Source organism: Megascapheus bottae, chromosome 32 (assembly GCF_031878675.1).
Source record: "Megascapheus bottae isolate mThoBot1 chromosome 32, mThoBot2.hap1, whole genome shotgun sequence".
Lineage (NCBI taxonomy): Eukaryota > Metazoa > Chordata > Mammalia > Rodentia > Geomyidae > Megascapheus > Megascapheus bottae.
In genome coordinates this window covers 7,041,909-7,064,742 of record NC_143540.1, presented here as the reverse complement: position 1 = coordinate 7,064,742, position 22,834 = coordinate 7,041,909, and the positions used below count along the sequence as shown (strand labels likewise).

At 50.8% G+C, this 22,834-nt stretch overlaps 1 protein-coding gene across 2 annotated transcripts in view; it reads right to left on the bottom strand.

The window, feature by feature from the left end:
- The window catches only part of Cacna2d2 (calcium voltage-gated channel auxiliary subunit alpha2delta 2), a 114,948-nt gene that overhangs the window by 44,540 nt on the left and 47,574 nt on the right, over positions 1–22,834 (bottom strand). For both annotated transcript variants that reach the window (XM_090323458.1, XM_090323459.1), the window contains exon 3: positions 8,157–8,273. In XM_090323458.1, coding sequence (XP_090179584.1) covers positions 8,157–8,273 — 117 coding nt within the window. The remainder of the gene's footprint in view (positions 1–8,156; positions 8,274–22,834) is intronic.

Below are 22,834 nucleotides of genomic sequence, written 5' to 3'. Positions count from 1 at the left end.
TATTTCCAGGCATGAGTGGACACATTCAGGCAAACACGGGCTGGGATGCACAGTGCACATGTATTCTATGCGTAGATCTGAGAGCGGTGTGGACTCAGGGCATGCTCCTGTGGCTTTAGACAGGAGGCACGGACATACGGACCTGGGTTTTATCTACACGTGTTGGTGGGTGCCTAAAGCATGTCCACCTGATAGCTTGTAAGTGAGATGATGGTGTTCTTGCAGCAGAAACCTCAAAGTGGTCGAACAGTTCCTTTCCTTCCCATCCCTGCTTCCCAGGCCTCTGTAGCCTGCCTGCACATCTCCTGCCCTCCCTCCATGCATGCAAACTCAGTCACTTATCCATACACAAGGGCATGTGTACCTATCAGTGCCACGCCTGACCGCACAGGGGCATGTCCCAGCCCCTGATGGACTCTCCAGGGCACTTAAGAACTCTTTTCTGCTGACGTCAGCAGCTGCTCAGGGTGGCCTGCAACCGTCCAGCACAGGAAGATCCGGCACAGCATCTTTCCCCTAACTGGCTGGGTACAGGCCCAACTTGGCAGTAATCTCCTACCCAGAGTCAGGAAAAGTGAATAGGCCACCGCCTGGGAGAGAGTGGTGCAGACCGGCCCCTTCTAGCTCTGTAATTAAAGATGCTGCCTTGGTTCTCGGATGTCACGGATCTGTGTCCCCAGCATCCCCGGGGTCCTGATCTTATGAGCCAGGACCTGACATTGTGCCCCCGAGTTCTGAGTTGGAAATTCTGCATGTGACCCACATGGTGACCCCTCGAGTCCCCTGATACCAATCCTGGGCCTGCATCTCACCTGACAGTACCCCAGTGGACTACTTTCCCAGCCTGTGATCAACAGGTTCCAACGTGACCCTGAGCCCCCTCCCCCAGCCCCAGAGTTATCAGCATCCTTTTTAAGGGGAGCAGTGGGGTCCTTCCACTCAGAAAAGTCCCGGCCTGTGTAATGGGTATATGCTGAGTCCTCGAATACCTACTGAGGGATGTGGCGGGAACACACACAGGGTCCTGGGAGCTGGTGTTAGTCTGTACCTGGCAGCAGGCCAAGGATTGGAGTCCCCAGAAATCCTTCCTCCAGCAGATCTAGGATGTCCTAGAAGCTCAGGGCGGGGGGCAACGAACATTCTCCCCAAGGTCAGACCTCTGGTTCTCCAAGTCTACCCTAAAGACCCAGTAGGCTTGGCCTCTGCTCTCCCCCTCCCTGCATCTTGCCTTCTAAGAGGAAAATCACAGGGAAGCAAACCTTGGTAAGGAGAAAGGAGAATGTTTTTAATTAAAAGTTTAAGAAAACTCACATCCCGAGGGAGTCTGAGAACGAAAAGAAGGGGTGATACAGTGGGGTGGGGGAGAGTGGGAAAGTAGGTCACACCATCGAGGACGTAAAGTCCTGTCCTTCCTGTTACCTGGCTGGGCGTGCTATAGCAGTAGGCTGCGTAGTACGCTGAGCCCTGGAGACAAACTTCAGTTTATCCCGATTCTCCATCTAGGGAATGGGTGGGGGCTGTACAGTGGTGGCTGGGCACCTAGTCCTGACTAAAATAACTTTCTGCTGGGCATGGCTAGTGCACACCTATAATCCCAGTACTTGGAAGGCTGAGGCAATGAGATTGCCAAATTGAGGCCAGCTCAGGCTAGGCAGTGACTTTCAGGCTTGTGTGGGGTATTTACCGAGACCTTGGTAAATCAACGGGTGTCTATGGGGTGTGTCAGTTACTTTGGGGCCCTGTGTGCAGAAGATGGGGCTACAGCTCCCCTGTGAGATGCCCTATATCAGGAAACTTCACTCTATCCTCTCCTATCGTTTTTTTTTTTCTAGGAAAGGAAAAGCAAGGGGAAAATATGACAGATACACTGTTTTGTAAAATGAGCTAATTACATGGTAGTCACACAGGGAGATGAGATTAGTGGAAGAATATTTGATAAAAGGAGACCCAGCTATATACACTGGTGTCAGGAAAAGGTGTCACTGGAAGATTGTGGAGCCTGGCAGTCCTGCCTGAGCCTTGGAGTGGGGTCGGGGGTGGGGGGAGGGCAGCAATCTCCTCACTTAGGCCACTGCCACAAAATTGGGCTGTCATCATTGTTCAGAGACTGAGCAAGACAGATCCTTTATGGTGGGGGAGGGTGGTCCTGGAGCTTGAATTCAGGACCTGCGCACTGGCTCGGGGCTTCGGTGCTCGAGGCTAGCGTTCCATCACTTTGAGCCATAGCTCCATTTGTGGCTCTTTGGTAGTTAATTGGAGATAACTCCAATCATCTCATAAGCTTTTCTGCCGCATTGGTTTTTGAACCACCCTCCTCAGATCTCAGCCTCCTGAGTAGCTAGGATTATAGGTGTGAGCCACCAGTGCTCTACTTAGAAGATGCTCTAAGTGTCTATTACTGACTTGCTGGCCCCGGGGACAGGGTTCTCTCACCTGGCTGAGTATTTGAAGACATTGGGCCTCAGGGACCTGTTAGGGGCTGGTTTTTAGACAGGCATTGGAATCCCAGATCACCTTCCTGTGCTCCTACTGTGCTAAGTGCCTTTTCCCTTAGGGCTGCGCTAGTGCCAGCTGGCCCAGGTCTATGGAGCTCTTTCTTGCATGGGTGTTAGTTTGCCTGCCTGATTCATCGCAGCCTCCAGTTCTTTCCTAGAGTCCCCAACCCCTGTCTACTCATCTGGTCTTCTGTTTGACTGCTTAGGTTCCTCTCCCAGGATGCTGCTGGACGGCTGGGGACACACAGGTAGGAGAGGGTTGGGGCTATGGAAGGTCAGTGGGATCTTTCACAGAAGGCTGGGGTATCCCTAACCTTAGCTTTCCAAGGCTTGAACACCATTTCTTCCAGGGAGTTCTCTGAGCTGTGCCAGGGGAACTTGTCTTCCTTGGTTCCAGACACCTGCCTAGCCCACACTGGAGAAGAGTTCCATAGGCAGATGGGTGGGTCACAAGGTGAGGAGTTGTCCACTGGCTCACTGACCCTGAGGGACTGCACCTGGGAGGCTGGAGGATGGGGCCCTCCAATGTGCAGCCATCTCCATAACCAGCCTCCAGCTGGTGTTGACACAGCAAACATGCTGTAAGTCCCATTCACCCAGGAACAGAGTGGGCAAACACACAGAGGCTGTAACAAAGGGCCAGCCACCGTGACCAGCTTCTCAAACAGGAGGCCTGAAGTCCGTGCCAGGAAGTGGGAGTGTGTTGAGAACAGGGCCCTTGCTAAGGCCCCCAGAAGGGAGGGCTGGCAGGAGGTCCTGAAGCTTAAAAATTGGTCCCCAGGCAAGGCTTAAAGACAGGAGGGGTCAGCTCTAGCCATGTGGGGGCATACTTGTTCCCATGGTACAGAAAGGTAAACTGAGACTCAGAGAATGTGAGTTTGCTCACATGCAAGTAGGGGTTGCAGGATGGGTGATGCCTCTCATCCTCATCCACCTTCCATGCTCTGGGCCACGTCACGTACATCCACTACGACAATGTGCTCTTATACCAGCTGTGCTGGTATAAGATAGGGTCACAGGGCACGATGGCAGCTAAACCTTAAAGAGTCTCACATACAACTCTGCCTCACTCACTTCCTAGGCCAGGTGCAGTGGCTTCCTGTCTGTCATCTCAGCTTCTCCCAAGAGTGAGATTGGAAAGATGGTAGTTCAAAGCCAGCCCAGGCCAAAAAAAAAAAAAAAAAAAGTTGGCAAGCCCTCACATCAGTGAGTAAACGTGGGCATGGCGGCCTGTGATTCTAGCCACACCCACTGACAAGCACAGATGTATTCATTCTTTCCTAGGGCCTCCTTCCTCGCACCCTTTCCTTTGCCCAAGTCCCCTAGGCTCTCCTCTGGATCACATCAGTGTCACCTTGAGCAGACTGCTGTCCTTGACAACCTAGTACCTAGACAGAGGCAGAAGCCAAGAAACACGAGGCATCAGATGTTCCATGATATGATGGACCAGTCACCTGCCTGCTTCAAGGAAAACCCTGTTGTGGCACCTGAGGCTGGCCAGTCCTTTAGATGTGGAAGACAGGAAAGCCTGAGGTTCTCCTCACCTCCCCTGCACTTGCCACCCTAGGTGGGTCTGTGACATCACCTTCTGTGCCTCCCATGGCCACCTGTGACCACCTGCTTTCACAGTTCTTCCTGTTTGTTTGTTTTTTGTGGGCTTGAACTCAGCCTGGACACTGTCCTTGAGCTCTTCAGCTCAAAGCTACCACCCTACCCCTGGGCTTGGGTGCTGTCCCTGAGCTCTTCAGCTCAAGGCTACCTCCCTACCCTTGAGCCAAGCCCCACTTTCCATTTTCTAGAGGTTCATTGGAGATGAGTCTCACGTCCTTTTGTGCCCGGGCTGGCTTTGAACCTTGATCCTCAGATCTCAGCCTCCTGAGTAGCTAGGATGACAGGCGTGAGCCAACGTGCCTGGCTTCTTCCTGCCTTCTAAGGCTCAGCTCAATTACTACTTCCTCCAGGCCCTCTTCCCAGATTTGCTTTCACAAAGGTGGTAAAGGGTTCTGCATCCTGTATCAGGCACCACCTTTGTGCTGTGTGCTTCCTGTTTGACTCCTTGAAGTCCGAGGCTAGGGTCAGCTTGGATAGCACACCCCTTTCCCCTCACCCCCAGCCCTTACATGAAGATTTCAGAACAAAGGGCCAGACATTATTAAAACTCAATTAAATCTTTCTCTCCTCTGATCCTAAATTAGTCTAGCTTGTCCCTGTGGTATCTGCAGGCCCTTTCTCACTGCTTTCAGGCATCTGCCCTCTTTGCCAGCCAGGACCTCCGAGGACATAAGCGAGGGAGTAAAGTCTAGCATCCCCTTAGATCCAGAGGCCATTTCCTCCATCCAGTTGGCCCCATCCCTCAGTTGGGACAAAGATGCTTCCAGTCCTGACACAGACCTAACCTCCAGCCACTAGAGAGAGCTTAGCAGCAGGGTGTTTCATCTACCAAACTCTGGGGTTCTCAGGTTGTTGCACCCTAACTCGGCTAGATCCTTCCATTGGCTCAAAGGTGCTCGTGGCAGCTCTTCTCACCACTGCTATTTCAAGAGAAGAGGGACCAAGGGCGGTGTGTGTGGGGGGCACTGGTAGCTCCCGCTTGTAATCCTATCTACACAGGAGGCTGAACTCTAAAGATCTCAGTTCGAAGCTAGCCTGGACAGGCAAGTCTCTGAGACTCTTATCTCCAGTTAACCACCAAAAAGTCAAAAGCGGAGCTATGGTTCAAGCGATAGAGTGAGTTTTCAGCAAAAAATTCAAGCTCCAGGACGAGAGAGAGAGGGGGGGAGGAGGGAGAGAGCGAGTGTGTGTGTGTGTGTGAGAGAGGGAGAGGTGCTTCTCTTCTTGTGGCTCTGCCCCAGCCCCAGCCCTGCTCTGCCTGTATTATCCCTCTCATGAGCCTTCTGGGAATCTCAGAATTCTTTGCCACCATTGTTATAGCCTCTCTTTGCCCAGGGGCTCAAGTTGACTGATCTCAAGGACTCCCAGGTCATATAAAAAGTGGACAGAAGTTAACCTTCTCTTCTTTACACTTTTAGGTCATCTCCTCTAAGGGATCTCTCTTGCCCTCCATCCCTAAATAGTGGCTCTCTACCACTTAATGCTCCCTGTGTTGTCCTGAGCCCTCCCTCTCCCTCTCTGTCTCCTGGCCAGCAATCTGGGTCCCTCCCTCTGGAGACCATCCACACAATAGGTGCTCAAGAGATGCCCATTCACTATCCTGACGCTCCTCCCCCCCACCCCCGTCCTCTGGGCCCCCAGCTGGCTCTTCTGGGTGGCACCTTGCCAGGAAGCAGCAACACTGTTTGGGTGAGGGGAGAATAATCAGCTGTAAACGCTGCAATCAGGGAGAAAAGGCTGCTTGGGCCCTCGGCGCCCACGCATGCTCCTAATTGGCTCCGTGTGTCTGCAGCTCCTTTCAAGAGCGAGAAAAGTGGAAGGGTCAAGATCTCTTAATGTTCGTAATGGAAGGGAGGCAGAAGCCATTGCCAGTCCCACATAAACACCTTTTAATTGCCTGGAGAAGGGTGGGTGGAGGCAGCAGGGATCCTCTGTCTGTTGGCCCACCATTACTGTTGTGTTGAGAGCTTCCTCAAGCTAGAGTCAGGCCCCTGGGGCCAAATTCCAGCAGGGTCCAGAGCCCCAGCCCCAGCTCTTGCTCTACAAATGTTCATGAGTCTCCTACTCAGGCCAGATCTGGGCAATATGTTGACTTATGGCTGATTCTTCCAGGGCCAACCTGTTTGTCTAACCCCCACGGAAGAATACACCAGGGTCTCCTCCCCTCTGCTGTCTCCTCCAGGCAGGCTTCCCTATTGCCTCTTTGGATTTTTGCCCTGCTGAGGCTGCCCCATACCTTTCTGAGGTGGCCCATGTCCCCCTCCCCTCCCTATGGGACTTTGATTGACCGTGATTGTATCTCCCAATGGCTCTCAACTGGGACAACTCTGCCCTCAGGGAACAGTACTTAGAGACACTTGATTGGAGAGACGTGCTACTGGCATCTAGTGGGTGGAGGGCAAGGATTCTGCCAACACCATGGTAAGTGAGCAGGCCCTATAGTAAGGATTTATTCAGCTCAAATCAAGGAGGCTACTTGTGACGAAGTTTTAGAAAAGACACGGTAAGTGGGAACTGGACCGATTGCTCCCCCCCCTCGCTCCCCTCCCCAGCCCCTGTTCTCTACCTCCTGTTTTCCCCAACATTCAGCCGGCCCCCTCCACCCCTGATTCCTGAACAGACACAGCCACACTGCCAACAAATGCTGTCAGTTTAATTGGGTTAAGTGGCCATTAGCAGCAGAAGCAGGGCGATGTGTGAGCAAGGGTTTTTAATTTTACTCTTTAAATGATGCTCACTCCCCAGGGGCCACTGATGGTGGGAATACTACCCACAAAAGTCCCCCGAACCAAGGGCTCTACCTCCCATGCGCATCCATCCCCCATATATATATATATATATATATATATATATATATATATATATATATATAGTGTGTGTGTGTGTGTGTGTGTGTGTGTGTGCGCGCGCGCATGCCAGTATTGGGGTTCGAAAACGGGACCTCACTCACCCTTTGCTTCCTCTTTTTGTTTTTTTAATTGGTCATGGGGCTTGATCTCAAGACCTGTGTGCTGTCCCTGAGGATTTGTCTTGTTCAAGGCACTCTGAGCTACAGTTTTCTGGTGGTTCACTGGAGACAAGAGTCTCTTGGATTTGTCTGCCCAGGCTGGCTATTGAACCCCAAAGATCTCAGCCTCTTGAGTAGCTAGGATTACAAGTGGGAGCCACTAGTGTCTGGCTAGAATATTTTTCTTACTCCCAAAGGAACTGTATCCATCTGTGGTGGCTTCCTTACCACCCCCTCCCTCTGGTCTTTGGCAACCAAATGGAAAGCACTTTTCTGTGATTTTTGCCTGTTCTGGACAGTGCATATAAGTGGATTCCATAACACGTGGCCTTTTACCACTGGCTTCTTTCACCTGAATTCATCCATGTGGTAGTGAGGATCAGGACTCCATTCTTTTGCTATTGGATTCAGCCACCATCAACACAGACTTGGGCAGCTCAGATACCTCTTTGTCTATTTGTACATGACCCATCCAGGACTCTCTACAGGACTAGATTTCCCTTTCCATCTTGTCTTTGGGGTCAGCAGGGTGTCTGCTGCCCACAGAACTCCAAGACCACAGGCGCCAAGGGTCTTAGAGCAACTTCTGAATATCCACGGGTAGACTGAGGCTCAGAAATAGTAGAGGAACATTTGAGGCCCTGGGTAGAGTATAGGTTGCAGTCTCCAGCCTTATATGGCCATACCCTTCTCCACAGGAAACCCATGGCCCCTTAACGATCCACCTACCCAAGGGTCAGAGACTCCACCAGCAATAGATTAGCAACTGTCTTAGCCAGGTGCTCTCTCAGGGCACCACATCTAGCCATACAGAAACTGGGGACCCAGAGAAATGAGAAGACAGGCTCAGCAAGGGTTAGAGACAGTTCTGCCCAGTCCCTTGGCTGCCGGCAGTTCCTCTCATGCAGTTAACTCCAAAGAAAATTGACCAATCCTGTCACCATTCTCCACAGTCTCCAGGGATCCAGCTCTGCCCATAATGGTCCTACTAAAATTCAGAGAGGCCACCCTGAAAGCCACATTTCCCCAACCCATCAGCCTACCTTCAGGGCCTGTACTTTTCTGTCCAGCAGAGTCTCAATATCCCCTGCCACCTTCTCCACCAACTTCTGAGGCTCATTCTCTTGTACCTCAAACAGGTTCCGGTTGTCTTTGTAGATCTGGAAGGAAACAAAGTCAAGTTGAGGCCAGATGGCTCCCACAGTTTCACCCTATGAGCCCACACATTCCCTCTTCATGGTTCAACTCAGCTTAGCCCCTTGGACCCTTGGGATCCTAGCTATGCCTCCTAAGAAAGTATAGAATCTGTGTTCTAGCAGTAGAGGGCCTGCCTAGCATGCATGAAGCCCTGGGTTCTATTCCTTGGTACCACATACACAGAAAAAGCCAGAAGGGATGCTGTGGCTCAAGTGGTAGAGCACTATTCTTGAGAAAGCTTGAGATTTCTCAAGGACAATGCCTAGGCCCAGAGTTCAAGCCCCAGGACTGGCTGAAAAAGTAAAATAAAATAAAGCACAGACTCTTATGGTCTTAGGGGACAGCAGCCCTGGGGCTTGTAACTTAAAATCACTGGGATGAAAACTCAGTGGTTATGGATGATGGACCCAAGTTGTCACTGCCTTTTCTGGGGCCTCAGGATCCCATGTTTTGAAGCCATGAGCAACATCCATTGACCAGCTCAGAGTGGCCTGGAGCAGCAGAAAGAGGACAGGAGAAAGGAGACAGGGTGTGAGGGAAGATGGAACTGATAATCATATACCACACAGCCACATCTTAACAAGAAGATGTTCTCACACTCACACATGCATCTCAAGTGCACATTCTCAACCACCTCCACATGGCCTCAGGAAGCTTTGCTCCTTTTGGCTGGTGCTGCCCCTAGGGTATTTGCAAAAAAAATACTATAGCAGAAATTCTGGGTATCCCTTGGGGCTCCTCTGTCTTCAAGGTTTCGAATATGGGAGAAGAATGGGTAGACTAGGTAGATGGGAGAATGTATCTGCCCGTTCTTCCATTCTTCCACTTCAGTGGGTGGCTCTGAACACAAACAAATGTGGCTGTAAATCAAGTGTAAGTGCATGAATGTGTGTGTGTGTGTGTGTGTGTGTGTGTGTGAGAGAGAGAGAGAGAGAGAGAGAGAGAGAGAGAGAGAGAGAGAGAGAGAGCGCGAGCGCGCATGTTGGAGGTGAGGTGGGTAATGCTAAGGTCCTCTAGATACACAGCCTGTGCTTGTATGTGCGTAGAGAAGCGGATTTCTTTGTTTGTAGCGTATGTGGGTGTCATACAGCCTTGGGTATGGCTCCAAGCCTGACCGGGTGCATGTATCCATTCCAAGGTCTGTGTCCCCCAAGCTGCCACCAGAGGTCATGGGCAAAGCTGGCACAGCTAAGTCAAGCCATGGGGCTGTGCAGAAGTGGAGGGATGTAGAGACAAGAGAGGAAGTGATAAGGGAAGATAAAGGAGGTACCCAGGCAGCAGAGGAGAGACAGACAGGCAGGGAGATAAGGTCTGGAGACTGACACAAGACAGTGGAGAGATAAGGCCTCTATCATCTGACAGGGGGGATGGGCTGCAGGCTGGGCGCTGCCAGAGCCCTCGCCCTGCTCTCAGCCAATGCTTGGCAGTTCAAGGGTTAAAGCAGTGCACAAAGCTGGCTCAGGCAAGCTTCTCCTCCTCCCGCCACCCCCTATCCCTCCCGGCTTCTCTTTTCTTTTTTGTCATTCTCTTAGAACAAAATTTGTGGTGAAGTCACTCCTTCCTGCAGAGCCATGGCAATTTGGGGGCGGGAGGGGGGCGAATTGCAGAGCCTGGCTGCATGGCTAGAAAGGACAGAGGCCCCAAGTGGGCACCAAGGCAGGCTATTCCCCAGGCCCTGCCTCAGGGACCCTCAGATGGAAGACAAGAGGATGAGGAGGGGTCAGAGAGTGAGGGTCATGGGAAATACAGGGTGCCTGTGTCTTATTGTTGGGGAAACTGAGAAGCAGAAATAAGAGGACTGGTCAAAGTGGCACTGAGTGGCAAGGGGCAGGGCACCTGTCTGCCACTACTCATCCTCTCGGGGTTCTTAGATATTAAAAATACATTCTTTCTCTGTCTTGAACTGCAGCTCCTGCGTGTATGGTGGCCAGCATGCGTGGGCCATGCTGCTGAAGCCTTTGCAAGGCAGCATACCAGCCCCGTTCAGGCCAGCAGGGGGCGCAGCTGCCTGACTTCCTCAGAGCCAGGGATGAAGTTCCCATAGCTCAGGCTTCTCTGTCAAGGTCATTCCTAGGATCTGAGACTGGGTCTTGCAGGTGTCTTGACAGCTTAGCCAGGGAGGTCTGGAAACTTCTGCTGAAGAATCCAGCACACTCTTTATAGCCTGCATGGCTATCTGGCTAGGACAGAGAGAGTAGGTGATCTCCAGGTGTCAGGGTCCAGTTCTAGGGCCTCAGAGGTGACACCTGTCCAAAACGCACCCACCTCTGCAGCTCAGAAGTCCAGGGTATTAAATGAAAAGGACAGTCCTCATTTTCCAGGCCAGACAAGCACATTCACGCTCCACACCTTGTACAATCGCTGCTTCTGCTATGGTTTAGGATCCACCAGGATTCTGTGGAAGTCCCTTCATCTACTGCCATTTTCTCCCTGCTAGATTTGTCTGCTGGCTTTCTGAGTGTCCAAATGCAATCTCCTGGGGTTTGTTCAGCTCCAGCCTGACTCCTTCCTGTCCATCCCCGCTCCCAGCCACCCTGTTTTTGTCCCCAACACCTCAGCCTTAGTCCCAGAAGTGATAAAAAGAGAGTCCAGACACCAAGACGCCACTGAGAGCAGACAGCCATAGCTAGCTCCTTTTCTGCACGTCTGTGTGCAACAGAAACTCAGCCAAGGCAAATGCCAAATTCCATGGTCATGAACAGGACTCTAGGGTCTCCACTTCTACCTGAAAGCTATGGGAGACCTTGGAAATCAGGATGCCTCTGTCATGCCTCCTTTCTCTGTTCTACTTTTACCCAATGACCTTCCACAGTGACCTTGGACTGGCCCCTAATGACAGCATTTGAGGTCTCTCTGGTCCACTGAGACATCCTGGACCCCTTCAAGGTCTCAGGTCCTGGTCTATGAGGATTTTGACATTCAAACCTTTGCTAGTGCAATTGCTGCTTCTCTTGGCTTTCTCTGCCTATTTAAATTCTCTCTAGAGTGAAAGCAGAGAAATGGGCTAGAAGGGGTTATTACGGAGATAGCGGCAAAATGCCAGCATGGCAGGGTCAAGCTGCCAGGCTCAGTCTGCTCCCAATCCTGAATGACTTCCTGAATGACAGCAGTCTTTTGAATGGTAAGCTCCTGGTGCCTTATTCTCTCCTCAACATTACCCTTGGACCTGTTCCAGCGCCCCTGCTTGCTGGATGGGCCCTGAGTGGAGCCCTAAGCCCCAGAGAAGATTCAAATGACAGCCCAGCAGATGGTCCATCCCCAGAGAACAGTCATTTTTACTGCGATGTGGTTCCAGGGGGTGATTCCCAACTGGGGCTCAGTAAGGAGCCCAGGAGAGCCTGGACACTACCTAGGGGTAGTTTCCCTCCAGGGCCAGCTTCTAGTCTTGATTTCTGGCACCAGCGGTGAAATGACAGAAAGACCAGGGCACACCAGATGCAGGGCCTCGATGCCCACAGCAGGATCGCATGCCTGCCGGTGTCCTTGGCCCAGAGAATGAATCGGAAAAGCCCACAGCTCCCATAGCCATGCATCATGGAAGACTTCTGTCTTTGCCCAGGCAGTCAAGATGGAGGAGAGTGATGGGATCAGGCCAGCAGGTCCACATGCTACCATGATTGGGAGGAGGAGGAGGGGGCTTCATCCCATAGAGGATGGTGGTGTGGTAGTGGGATGTAGCTAGAAATGAAAGTTAGGGAGGTAGAGGGAGAGGAGGCTAAGGAACATAGCAGGGGAGTCTAAGACCGCAAGAGACAATCTAGGGTTTGGGGCCTCTCACTCTCATGAGTTCCTGTCTCATATCTCATATAGCCCCATTTATGTATCTATGGCCATTACTCAGGGCCTTCCTGGAAGGACCCTAGCCTCACTAGTTATAAAGATCTGTCCCTCCATCTCCTCCTGCTCCAACCATCCCTTGTGCTAGCTCCCACCCTTTCTGAATTCTAACAATTCCTTTCTTAAGGCACACGTGCAGCCAAACTACTGGCCTTCCTAGGAATTTTCATTGCTTGTGGAATCTGTGGTCCCCTTAAAGATCCCCACCTTCCTGCCGGGTCTCCAGGAAGATTTGCAGGACCAGTGAGCTTGGATAGGCAGTAACCTGGACATACTCAGAGCAGAGAGAGCCAGCCTTGCCCTTAACTATCCTGACAAAGAGAGGAGGGTCCAGCTGCTACCAAGATCCCAAAGACACAGAAGCAGCTGCTAGAGGAGACAAAAGCCTTGGGCGCAACGTCAGCCAGAGAGGCCCCACCAGAGGGCATTTTATAAAGTACCAGAAAGCTAGCAGTAGTGGGGTGGGAACCTGAGTTAGCACTCACGTGCCCAGGGTAAGGAAGGTAGGAGGGGAGAAGGAAAAGAGAAGCCATACTGTAGAAACCCCAAGATGAGTCCTCATTTGCGAATGAGAGGTGCTCCTGGACACACTGGAGCAGGAGTGTCCTACACTCGAGTGTGCTGATCCCTGGGCACTTTTGAGACGAGGAGGGTCTCTTCTGGTCCTCTCATCTACTAGGCACACACAGGACACTGATGGCCAGGAACTCAATGTCCCAGGACAGAGTTAGAATCTGAATGGATGCACTTTGCACAGTTCTGTCCCCTGCATACATCCCTACACTTGAAGATGAGGTGGCCTTTGAAAAGGGGAGCATAGAGGACACACTGAGAGTTTGGCTGGCCTGAGGGAGGCTCAGGATGGGCTGGTGGCAGGTGGGAAACCAGCCATCCTGGAAAGGAGGTGGCAGAAGACTGGCAAAACCAGCTGGATCCTCTAACCAACCACCTGGGAGTGAAAACAGGCACACTCGCTTTCTCTCTCTCTTACTGTCTCTCTCTCTCTCTCTCTCTCTCTCTCTCTCTCTCTCTCTCTCTCTCTCTCTGCAGTGAAGGTGAACGGGCCCTAATCTCTGGAAAATTAAATCAGAAAGAAAATGGAACAAGAAAGATTTGACGCAGGCTCACCTGGCTGCTGTCTGGTTCCTCAAAGGCCCAGGCCCAGCATGGGGCTCCGCCAAGTGCTTTAGTATCCCAGCCTCCATTCTGAGTCTTAACATACTGCCTTGGGATGATTAGCCGCTTGCCCTGTCCCCTCTTGTAGTGTCTGCTCCCTGGTCTCATCAGAGCAACTGGGTGGGCCTCTTAACTACCCATTCCCACATGCCAACCCATAAAGAAGAGGCAGCAAGGGGACTAGAAATGCTTCACACCTAGATCCAGAGCTATGTGGGCATGCATTAGGAAAAAAAAATCATAAGGTCTAGGATTGGAGTTGGGGGGGGGATGGATTATGTCACAGATCAAGGAAGTCTTGAGGGATGGCTCATGTTGGCTCAGATACCCTGAGCTAGGCCAGGAAGAAAGAAGGAAGTATGGAAGATAGATAATAACCAGTTCAAGGTCTCCAGACAGGCAGAGCTGAGCCAGGGCCAGGCCCCAGGTTTCACCCCCACCATTCTATTTACCCAGTCTGCTGGGTAAATAGACATAACCCTTAAAGAGGGGAGGACTGGTGGGTATCCAGGCACTTTGGTGGTGGGGGGGGGTTGGGTCTCATTCCCACTGAGAACATCCGGAACAGATCTGGTGTAGGTTGTAAGATAACAAGACTAAGGAGATGTCCCATACTGGGTACCCCAAAACCCTAATGCAAAGCCGGGTGCTGGTGGCTCACACCTATAATCTCAGTGCTATAATTACAGACTAAAGAAGATGAGAGCTGAGGATTGCAGTTCAAAGCTAGCCTGGGCAGGAAAGCCCACCAGACTCTGATCTCCAATTAGCTACCCACTAAAGTCAGTGCTAGCACTGAATAAAACACATCAGGGATGTTGCCCAAACCCTGAGTTCAAGATCCATGACTAAAAACAAACAAAACTATAATACAGACGTTCTGAGGATATGCAATAGGAGTACATGTGACAGAGCCCCACCCCAAGGTGGTCTTACTGCAGGGGACATATGGAGGGGGCTCAGCAAAGGGCCACTGGAACCTGCAGCACAGTAAGCTCTTAGGCAGTGCCACGTGCCACTCAGTTATAGGATTTTTTTCATCAGCTGCTGACATTTGCCAAGTGAGGTTGTCACGTGGTCACACTGCCATCAAACAGCCAGCTCGCGGTGGGCTGCTTCCATGGTGAGTCAACCATATATGGTGCCCTGTCACAATCAAGGTTTGTACACTGTGACACTGGCTGTCACACTGTTAATATCCAGTAGGGATTGTTTGGGATGAACACAGTTGAGCGACATCACAGACAGACAGGTTGTAACCAGGTCATTATGATGCAGTCTTGTGCAGGGTATGTGGCAGGACACAGTGGCAGGTGAGAGAACAAGGAGTCGGCTCTTGGCCTGGCTTCCTAGATGAAGTGAGGACACAATGCTCCTGGGTTGGTGGCCCATTAATAGCGCTATTTTTCCCTGTTCCCCTCTACACCTGTCCTTAAAGTCTCACAGGCACTCCAAATTCAGGCCACAAGTTCCCCTCAGGGCTTTAAGCTTAGGACAAGGGGAGAAGGCCTGGGTTGAGTCCTTGATCCTTTGGCACTACAAAGTGGTTTCTAGGCGCTCCTTTCCCCCTCCTTCACCAAACTCACAGGGGCAGGAAGCACCCCTCATCCCCCCACCCCCAGCAACGCCTCCCTGTTTTTAAAGTTAAAGTTTAGTTGACTGTCATCCATTACCGCAATTAGTACATTATGTCTAATTATGCAATTAGTGTAAAAAGTGCACTTGCTGCTGAGAATGGGAAATTACGCTGCCTCGTTACGCTGTGAAAATCCATGTCATAAAAAGGCTCAATCTCTTGTTTTTCAAAAGACACACACACACACACACACACACACACACTAAACAAAACAATACACCAAATCCTCCTAGCTGAGCTGGGGCCAGTCGGAGCCAGCTTCTCTGAGATGGCTCTCGGAAGTCTGACGGCCCCCCTTAAGGCTTTCTCCACGTGTCACCAGAGGAAGGCCGAGCACATGGCCCATTCTTCAGGGTGGCCATGGTCTTTGCAAAACTGATCATTACTTACTCTCATTTATTTTGTTTTGAGACAGGGTCTTGCGATAAAGCCCAGGCCAACTTCAAATTCCCTATCCTCAGCCGTCCAAGTGCTGTAATTACAGACACACATCATAAGTCTGCCCCAAACTGACTTTAAATCTGTGGCAATCCTAGCCAGATGCTGGTGGCCCCGATCTATCAGCCTAGCTACTCAAGAGGTTGAGATTGAGAGTCATGGCTCAAAGCCACCCCAGATAGGAAAATCTGTGAGACCCTTAGCTCTAAATTAAGTGCGCGCATGCATGCACACACACACACACCCCAGAAGTGGGGCTGTGGCTCAAATGGTAGAATGCTACCCTAGAGCAATAAAAGCTTCACCCGTAGTACCTAGGCTCTGAGTTCAAGCCCCACGACTGGAAAAACAAAAGAAAAACAAAACAAATCAAAACAACAAACCAAAAGAACTGGGAAAATCTTAATTAACCATTCAGTCAATCATTCCCTATCTGGTTAGGATGGGTCTGTGGATAGTCACGAAGAGATATGGTTTCTACCTAGTTTCCCAAATGAGTGCTCTCCTCTCCTCCTCCCCTCCCCCCTCCCTCTCCCCTCTTCCAAATGGCTACTTCTTTGAACAGAGATGCACATTCCTTTCACATGCAGGGCTTCCAAATTCTGGAAGAATTCCCTGGATGGGTAGGAATTCCCTGCCACAGGGAGTCTGTAAGCCCAGATGTCAAGGAGGCTGTCAGCCATCAAGCACGACCGGCCTCTGGATCACGGCACCATGGGCTGCGCCGAGATGTCCAGAGAGTAGTCAGGATGTGTGGAAGGAGGCGTACATGGACCCCTTTGGAAGGATACCTGTTGTCTAAACTCAAGTCAAGGGGCTCTAAGCTACAATCTGGACATCTGCCAGGGAGGACCTCTGCCCTCTGTCCTATGGATTTGGCCTGGGACAGCATCTAGGGTAGGTGATTTGAGCCCGACTGCAGGCAAAATCCAGGAGCCCCTCCTCACCCTGCCTCCTCCCCTGAGCTGGGAGCCGCCGGCTGTTGAGGCAGCTGGGAGAGAAGCTGTGCCCAGCATACCAGCTGGCACGGGGGAGTGCGAGTAAACATACCCACACTTTTCCCAACTCGCACAAGTTGTTGGGTGGCGGCCGGCTGGTGTGGGCGCCCATGTTTATGGGAAACAGATTGTTTGTGTCGAGTGTCTGGGCCCCCTCGCCACCCACCCTGGCTCAGCTCCCTCCTGTTGCCTTCCCGCCCACTTGGCCCGCATCCCTTCCCCGAGGACACCCCTCCTTCCTGACACAGAGGATAGGGAGTCCTCAAAACAATCTCATGATTAATATCCCCATTTTAGAGCTCAAGAATCCAGGGTCTCAGAAGAACTGTCTGGAGACTGTGGTAGGCTGTGAGAAGTGGAGGTGCCTGGAGACGCCCGGGGTACCTACATCAGTGCCAGTCCACTCCTGCTCTGCACACGAGTTTGGTCTGGCTGTCCCTATGTGGCCCTGGCCCAGTCTGGCTCTGTCTGGAGAAGGGCTCCGCTTCCACTGAAAGGTAAATAAAGAGATGGGGCCTGGTGTCTGTCTTGCTCGGCTCCTCCTTTCCCCTCTAGGTCTCTGTCTTTTTTTTTTTTTTTTTTTGGCCAGTCCTGGGGCTTGAATTCAGAGCTTGCATACTGTCCCCAAGCTTGTTTTTGCTCAAGGCTACTGCTCTATCATGTGAGCCACCATGCCACTTCCAGCCTTTTCTGTGCTTGAGTACTGAGGAATCTAACCCAGGGCTTCCTGAATGCTAGGCAAGCCCTCTACCACTAAGCTGCAATTTCCAGCCCCTGGGTCTCTATCTTAAAGAGTCTGTAAAATGGGGTGGAGTAAACCTTCTCTATGCCTCTAGGCAAAAGGTTATCAAGATTCCATCTCTGTGGTCTAGCTAGTTGTGGTTTGTGAGTATAATCTCTGCCACTGGGAGGCCCAGGGAGGTAGGTAAAGAATTCAAGATCATTTCTGTTTACCTGAACAAACAAACAAACAAATTAAAAACCACAAAGAACTAGGGGTGTGGCTTAGCTAGCTAATTATGAGGCCCAGAGTATCATCAAAATTAATAATAATAGTAATAGAAACAAAAGTGCTAGGGGCATATCCCAAATGGTAGAGCCCTTGCCAACAAGAAGCCCTAGATAAAATCCCTCCTCTACCCACACCCACAAATGTCTGTATATCCATAGATTTGGATCCCAACTGCTCTTTAGCAGTGACTTGGCATGAACTTTCCCCTCAGAGACCAGGAAGCCCTGAGTCACCTTAGCCAAGTTATCCTGGATGTTCCTTACAGGCAGAAAGTACAGTGCACGATGCTGCTAGCTTCTTGTGGGGCCTCCTCTTTTCAGGGTTGCTTCAAGGCCCTGAGTACCTTCCCTGGACCAGACTTTCTGCTGAAGATATCATCAAATAATGACAGTACCAATGACAGGCCTAATGCTGGGGAGTGCAGCCAAGGCCCTCAGGCTCTCTGCTCTTAGGAAAACCTAAGATCTTGGTATGACAAGTGTGGAACACAAGAGGTAGAGATAGAGTCTGTGTGGCTGCTGTCACCTCTCATGCGACTGAGGGCATCTCAGGGTCCTTCTTGCTCCATACCTGTCCTTATATCGAGTGTCAAGTGCACGTGCCTGACCTTATGTACAAGGATGTACATTGGCCTCAGCCACATTCACACCCAGTTCTCTGGTAACCACTTGCAGGTCCTGCTCATACACCTGAATTTGGCCTCATACAAAAAGTCTATCTACTGTCACTGGCAGCCCAAGGTCTGGGTGAGGCTGTGAGCTATAACCTCAAAAGGTGTTCTACAGCCCCTTAAAACATGTGCAAAGTTTAAAAAATTATTGTTATTGGGCTGGGAGTTTGGCCTAACGGTAGAGTGCTTACCTAGCATGCATGAGGACCTGGGTTCGATTCCTCGGTGCCACATACATAGAAAAAGCCAGAAGTGGTGCTGCTGTGGCTCAAGGGGTAGAGCTCCAGCCTTGAGAAAGCCCAAGGACAGTGCTCAGGCCCTGAGCACTGAGTTCAAGCTCTAAGACTGGCATATATATTATATTGATGATGTACAGAGGGGTTATAGTTACATAACGACATTTCTTTTTTGACAATGTCACCCTATGTGATTTAAAAAAAAAAACAAAACGGACATGGGGCTTGAACTCAGGGCCTGGATGTGGTCTCTTGAGCTTTTTTACTCAAGTCTAGAGCTCTACCACTTTGAGCCACGGCTCTACATCTGGTTTGCTAGTGGTTAATTGGAGATAAGTCTCATAGACTATTTTTTTTCCCCTGCTGGGGTTGGCTGTGAACAGTGACCCTCAGATCTCAGCCTCTTGAGTAGCTAGGACGACAGCCATGAGCCACCAGTGCCCGGCTCTGTGTGATGTTTTAAACAGTGGGCCTTTGCTGGTTCCTGCTGGCTGGAGTTACCTGGAGTTCACAGCCCTCCTGAATCCAGTACTAGAGAGTTCTAAAAGTTTGAGGAGACTTGTGGGAGCAAGGTTATATAGCCTGGCTAACAGTGCTCTCTAAATCTGTCACAGGGTTCTGCATCAGTTTAGAGGAACATTTCACTGAATTTATTTATTTCAATGGTAGGGTTTGAACTCGGGGCCTTATGCTTACTAAGTAAGGCAAGTGCTCCATCCTTACATTATGTTTCTAGGCTTTCTACTTTGGTGATTTTTCAGTCTACAGTTTTTTTTTTAATTTTCTTTTTGTTTTTATTTATTTTTTGCCTAAACCATCCTGGCCTCAATCCTCTTACCACTTCTCCCACACAGCTGGAATCACAGGTACATACCGCACGAGCAGCTTTTTTGTTGTTGTTGAGATGAAGTGTTGCTAACTTTTGGCCAAGGCTGGCTTCAAGTTGCAATTCTCCAGATATGTCTCCTCCCTCAGGTAGCTGGGATTACAGGCATGAGTCACTGCGCTCAGCCTGCTTGAGTGCAGTATGATCACAAGCCTGAATGTCAGAAAACAATAAGGCTGTGGGCACAGAAGCCAAGCTGGAACGGCCGGTGGTGAAGGTACAAGCTGGTAAATGAGGGAACACACCACTCCGGCTCGAGCTTTCTCGTTTGCCATTTCCAGCCCTTCTCAGCTCTTATTCCCTCCCCTGGTTTCTCTTCTTTTCTCCTACTTCCGGTTTACAGGGTCTTGAATTTTATGTATCCCTGTAAGTGTTCTTAACTCTCTTGTAGAACAAGTATAAATAAATAAAACCAAGACACCAGCTTTTTTTTGCATACAGCAAATATACAAATACACACTGAGGAGAGATACATATTAGCGACATGGATGAACTGAGTCACAGGCATTAGGACCTGTTTACCCAGAAGGGGATCTGCATTCTTTTATCATTTACATCTCCTTGCCATGCCTCCCCGCCCCCAACCCCCCAGGAAAACTCCCATTCTGGACCTAAATAATGGACCCAAAGGCTTTCCCAGAACTGGGGTTAGTGAGCTCTGGGTCCACACCATCACAGGTCCTTTAGAATAGAAACAGGCCCTTCTTTTGCACCCTAGTCTCCTTTATTTCACTACGGAGGGAGAAAAAGAACGCTTAACATCCTTGGCTCCAGCTTCTTGTTCCATCATGCAAGAGCCCCAGTGGCCACACGGGGAGACCAGCCTTTTCCTTCCCTGCATCGGTGCAGAGTTTGCTGTGCAAACAACCTATGCAAACAGGGCTGACATCCTGTCATGCTGGCAAACACTGACAGGCCCTTAACCTGAACAGCCATGAACTTCTAAGTAAGTATGCTGTGCTCAGAGGGGAGCAGATGCTGAGACTGGGCCCCCCATTCCTTATGGGCTTCTCCTCGCTAGATGGAGCGATGATCACTACAGAAATAATGGCAGTGAAGCAATTCTCCATGCTAGGCTACCATTGCATAAAGCCCTCACAAGCCCTAGTTGCTGTCTCCATTTCTCAGTTGAGGCAACCGAGGCCGAGTGTAACCGGCAGAGCTGGGATTCAATGAACAAAGACCCTGTTCCAGGCTTCACCCTCATCTCCCCAGCAACTGGTTTTCAGTGCCTGGAGCCCAGAGATCCTCCTTAGACCCAACTCTGCCCCAACCCCTCCCCCCTTCCTTTGGGAAGCCACCCTGACTGCTCCCCCCCCAACTCCAGGTATGTCCCTTAGGTAATGGTGCCTCTAGGCTATGAAAGTCGGGGCGGTAGCTGAGACCTAGGCTTGTGAAGCCTGTCCTGAGCTTTTTGCTCAAATACTCTTACCACTTGATCCACAGCTCCACTTCTGGCTTTTGTGTGGTTAACTGGAGATAAGCATCTCACAGACTTTCCAACCTGGCATGCCTTCCAACGATGATTCTCAGATCTCAGCCTCCCGGGTAGCTAGGATGACAGACATGAGCTACTGGCCCCACTGAGGATACTCATAGAGCTGGCTTCTTCAGGTGAACAAGGCCTCCTTCATCTGTCCACACAGATCTACTCATGAGGCTCATTCCCAGACCATCTGCCCATCAGGTGGAGGAAGGAAGGAAGGGGGCTGGGGTGGGAGGAGGTGTTTCCTCACCTCTTGCTAGGACCTGGGAGTGTCTTCCAGTAAAAAGTCCTTGGGAACCTGTGGATTATGTCAAAGGTTGAGGGCTAGAGACCTGGGGCTCTACACATGATGTGATTTCTCACCCTGACCGCTCCACTTTCTCCTGGCCTAGACATCCAAACAGGTCTTAGCAGTGATGGTGTCCAGGGCTTCCACACCCTCTATTCAGAGCCTCTACTGGGAGAAAGGGAGGGAAGGAGGGAGGAAGGGAGGGAGGGAGGGAGGGAGGGAGGGAGGGAGGGAGGAAGGGAGGCCTGAGCTGAAGCTCTAGCAAGGACTCCCTGAGCAAGGAGGCAGTGAGGGCCATGACGCCAGGACAAGAGTGGAACAAATTGCCCTGATTATGTAAGGTGGCCCTATTTCTTCCTTAGCCGAGAGGAACTGGACAGCTGTGTTCTTTCTTATCCTGTCCCCAAAGAAATCCCACCAAAGTGGGCCCACTCAGGGATCCTCCCAGGTCTAGGAGGGTCTAGGCCCAGGTCTCTCAAGGGTGCTAGGGAAGGCTCCAGGAGTTGGCCCCCAGTTGGTCTCTTTCTTGGGGCCTGCAGGGCAAGAGGGTTGGGTTGGACCTTCCTGGTCACCATTGTTCTCTGACTCTCTGCTTTCCCATGTTGTACCCTGGTCTCAGCAATCTTAGCTTTTCCCCTTCACAGAACTTTGGGAGAACTCTGAGCAATTCTAGAATCTCCCTGTGACTCCTGGCCTGCCACCTTCCATCTCTGGATCCTGGATCTCTGGGTCTGTTCTTGTCAGTGTTCCACTGCCATCCAAGCCAGAATCTCTTTCTCCTTCAGGCCTCAGACCCAGGCTAAGGATAGAACCAGTCATGACCTCTGTATGACCTCCATATTTCCCTGTCTCCACTCCTCAGTTTTACTCATCTCTCCCCATTCTAAGGCTTCTGAGGAGCCCTGGAGATGTCCCAGGGTAAGGTACTAAGGTGGTGGTTATGGCTCTGACTCTCAGCCTCTCCCAGCCCTGTCTGTGTAGGCATAGTTTCCTCTGCCAGCTAGACCTGGCATAAGCTGCCTGGGAAGAAAGTTCTGAAAAGCAGGCTGGGAAACCCTCCTATACCCGTACATGCTTTGTGGAGCCAGCAAGGCTCAGGAAGCACTGCCTATCTGACTCTCTTGAGTTTAGAGTGCTGGCAAGATTTAGGGTTGCTAAAATGCATATCTATCTCTGGCTATAAATCCAGCGTGTGCATCTGAATGTGCTTGTACATGCATGTTGGAGGGCATGCATGCGTGTGTGTGTGTGTGTGTGTGTGTGTGCGCACAGCAGTGTGTATACAGGTATATAAATGTACACTTAGCCTGAACATAGGAACAGAAATTGGGTGCCTCAATGGGCAATACATGCCAAGATTATATCCCAGAGAATATGTATCCCCAGGGACATAATGGTCCTCGTACGTATATGTCCAGAATGTGTGCATTCCGGGGAGAGATTTACAAAGAATGGGGATGGGAAATGGGTGAGAATAGCCTCAAGTCCCTTTTATTTCCCCTGCTTAAATCCAGTACATAAGTCAGTAGATCTCAGGAAAATTAATGTGCCTGTACACATGTGGACAAGAGAAATTTACCTTTCTCTGAACACTATAAAATAAGGCCCAGTTCCCTCAAAAGAGAATTCCTCTCTAACCTGTGGCTTAGAGAGGCACCGTCACTTTAAGTATTACTTGACTCCCCAACTGTAAGTAGACTCGTTGAAGCCAAAGAGGGGGGTTTTGAAAGCCTCCAGAGGGACTCAGACTTGCAGTAAGATGGAGCCCTGTCCCGCTGTAAGCCAAACCTGGACCTCAGACCATGCAGTGAGCCCAGATTGTGCTATCCAAGGCGGGCAGGCAGAGGGCAGCAGGAATCA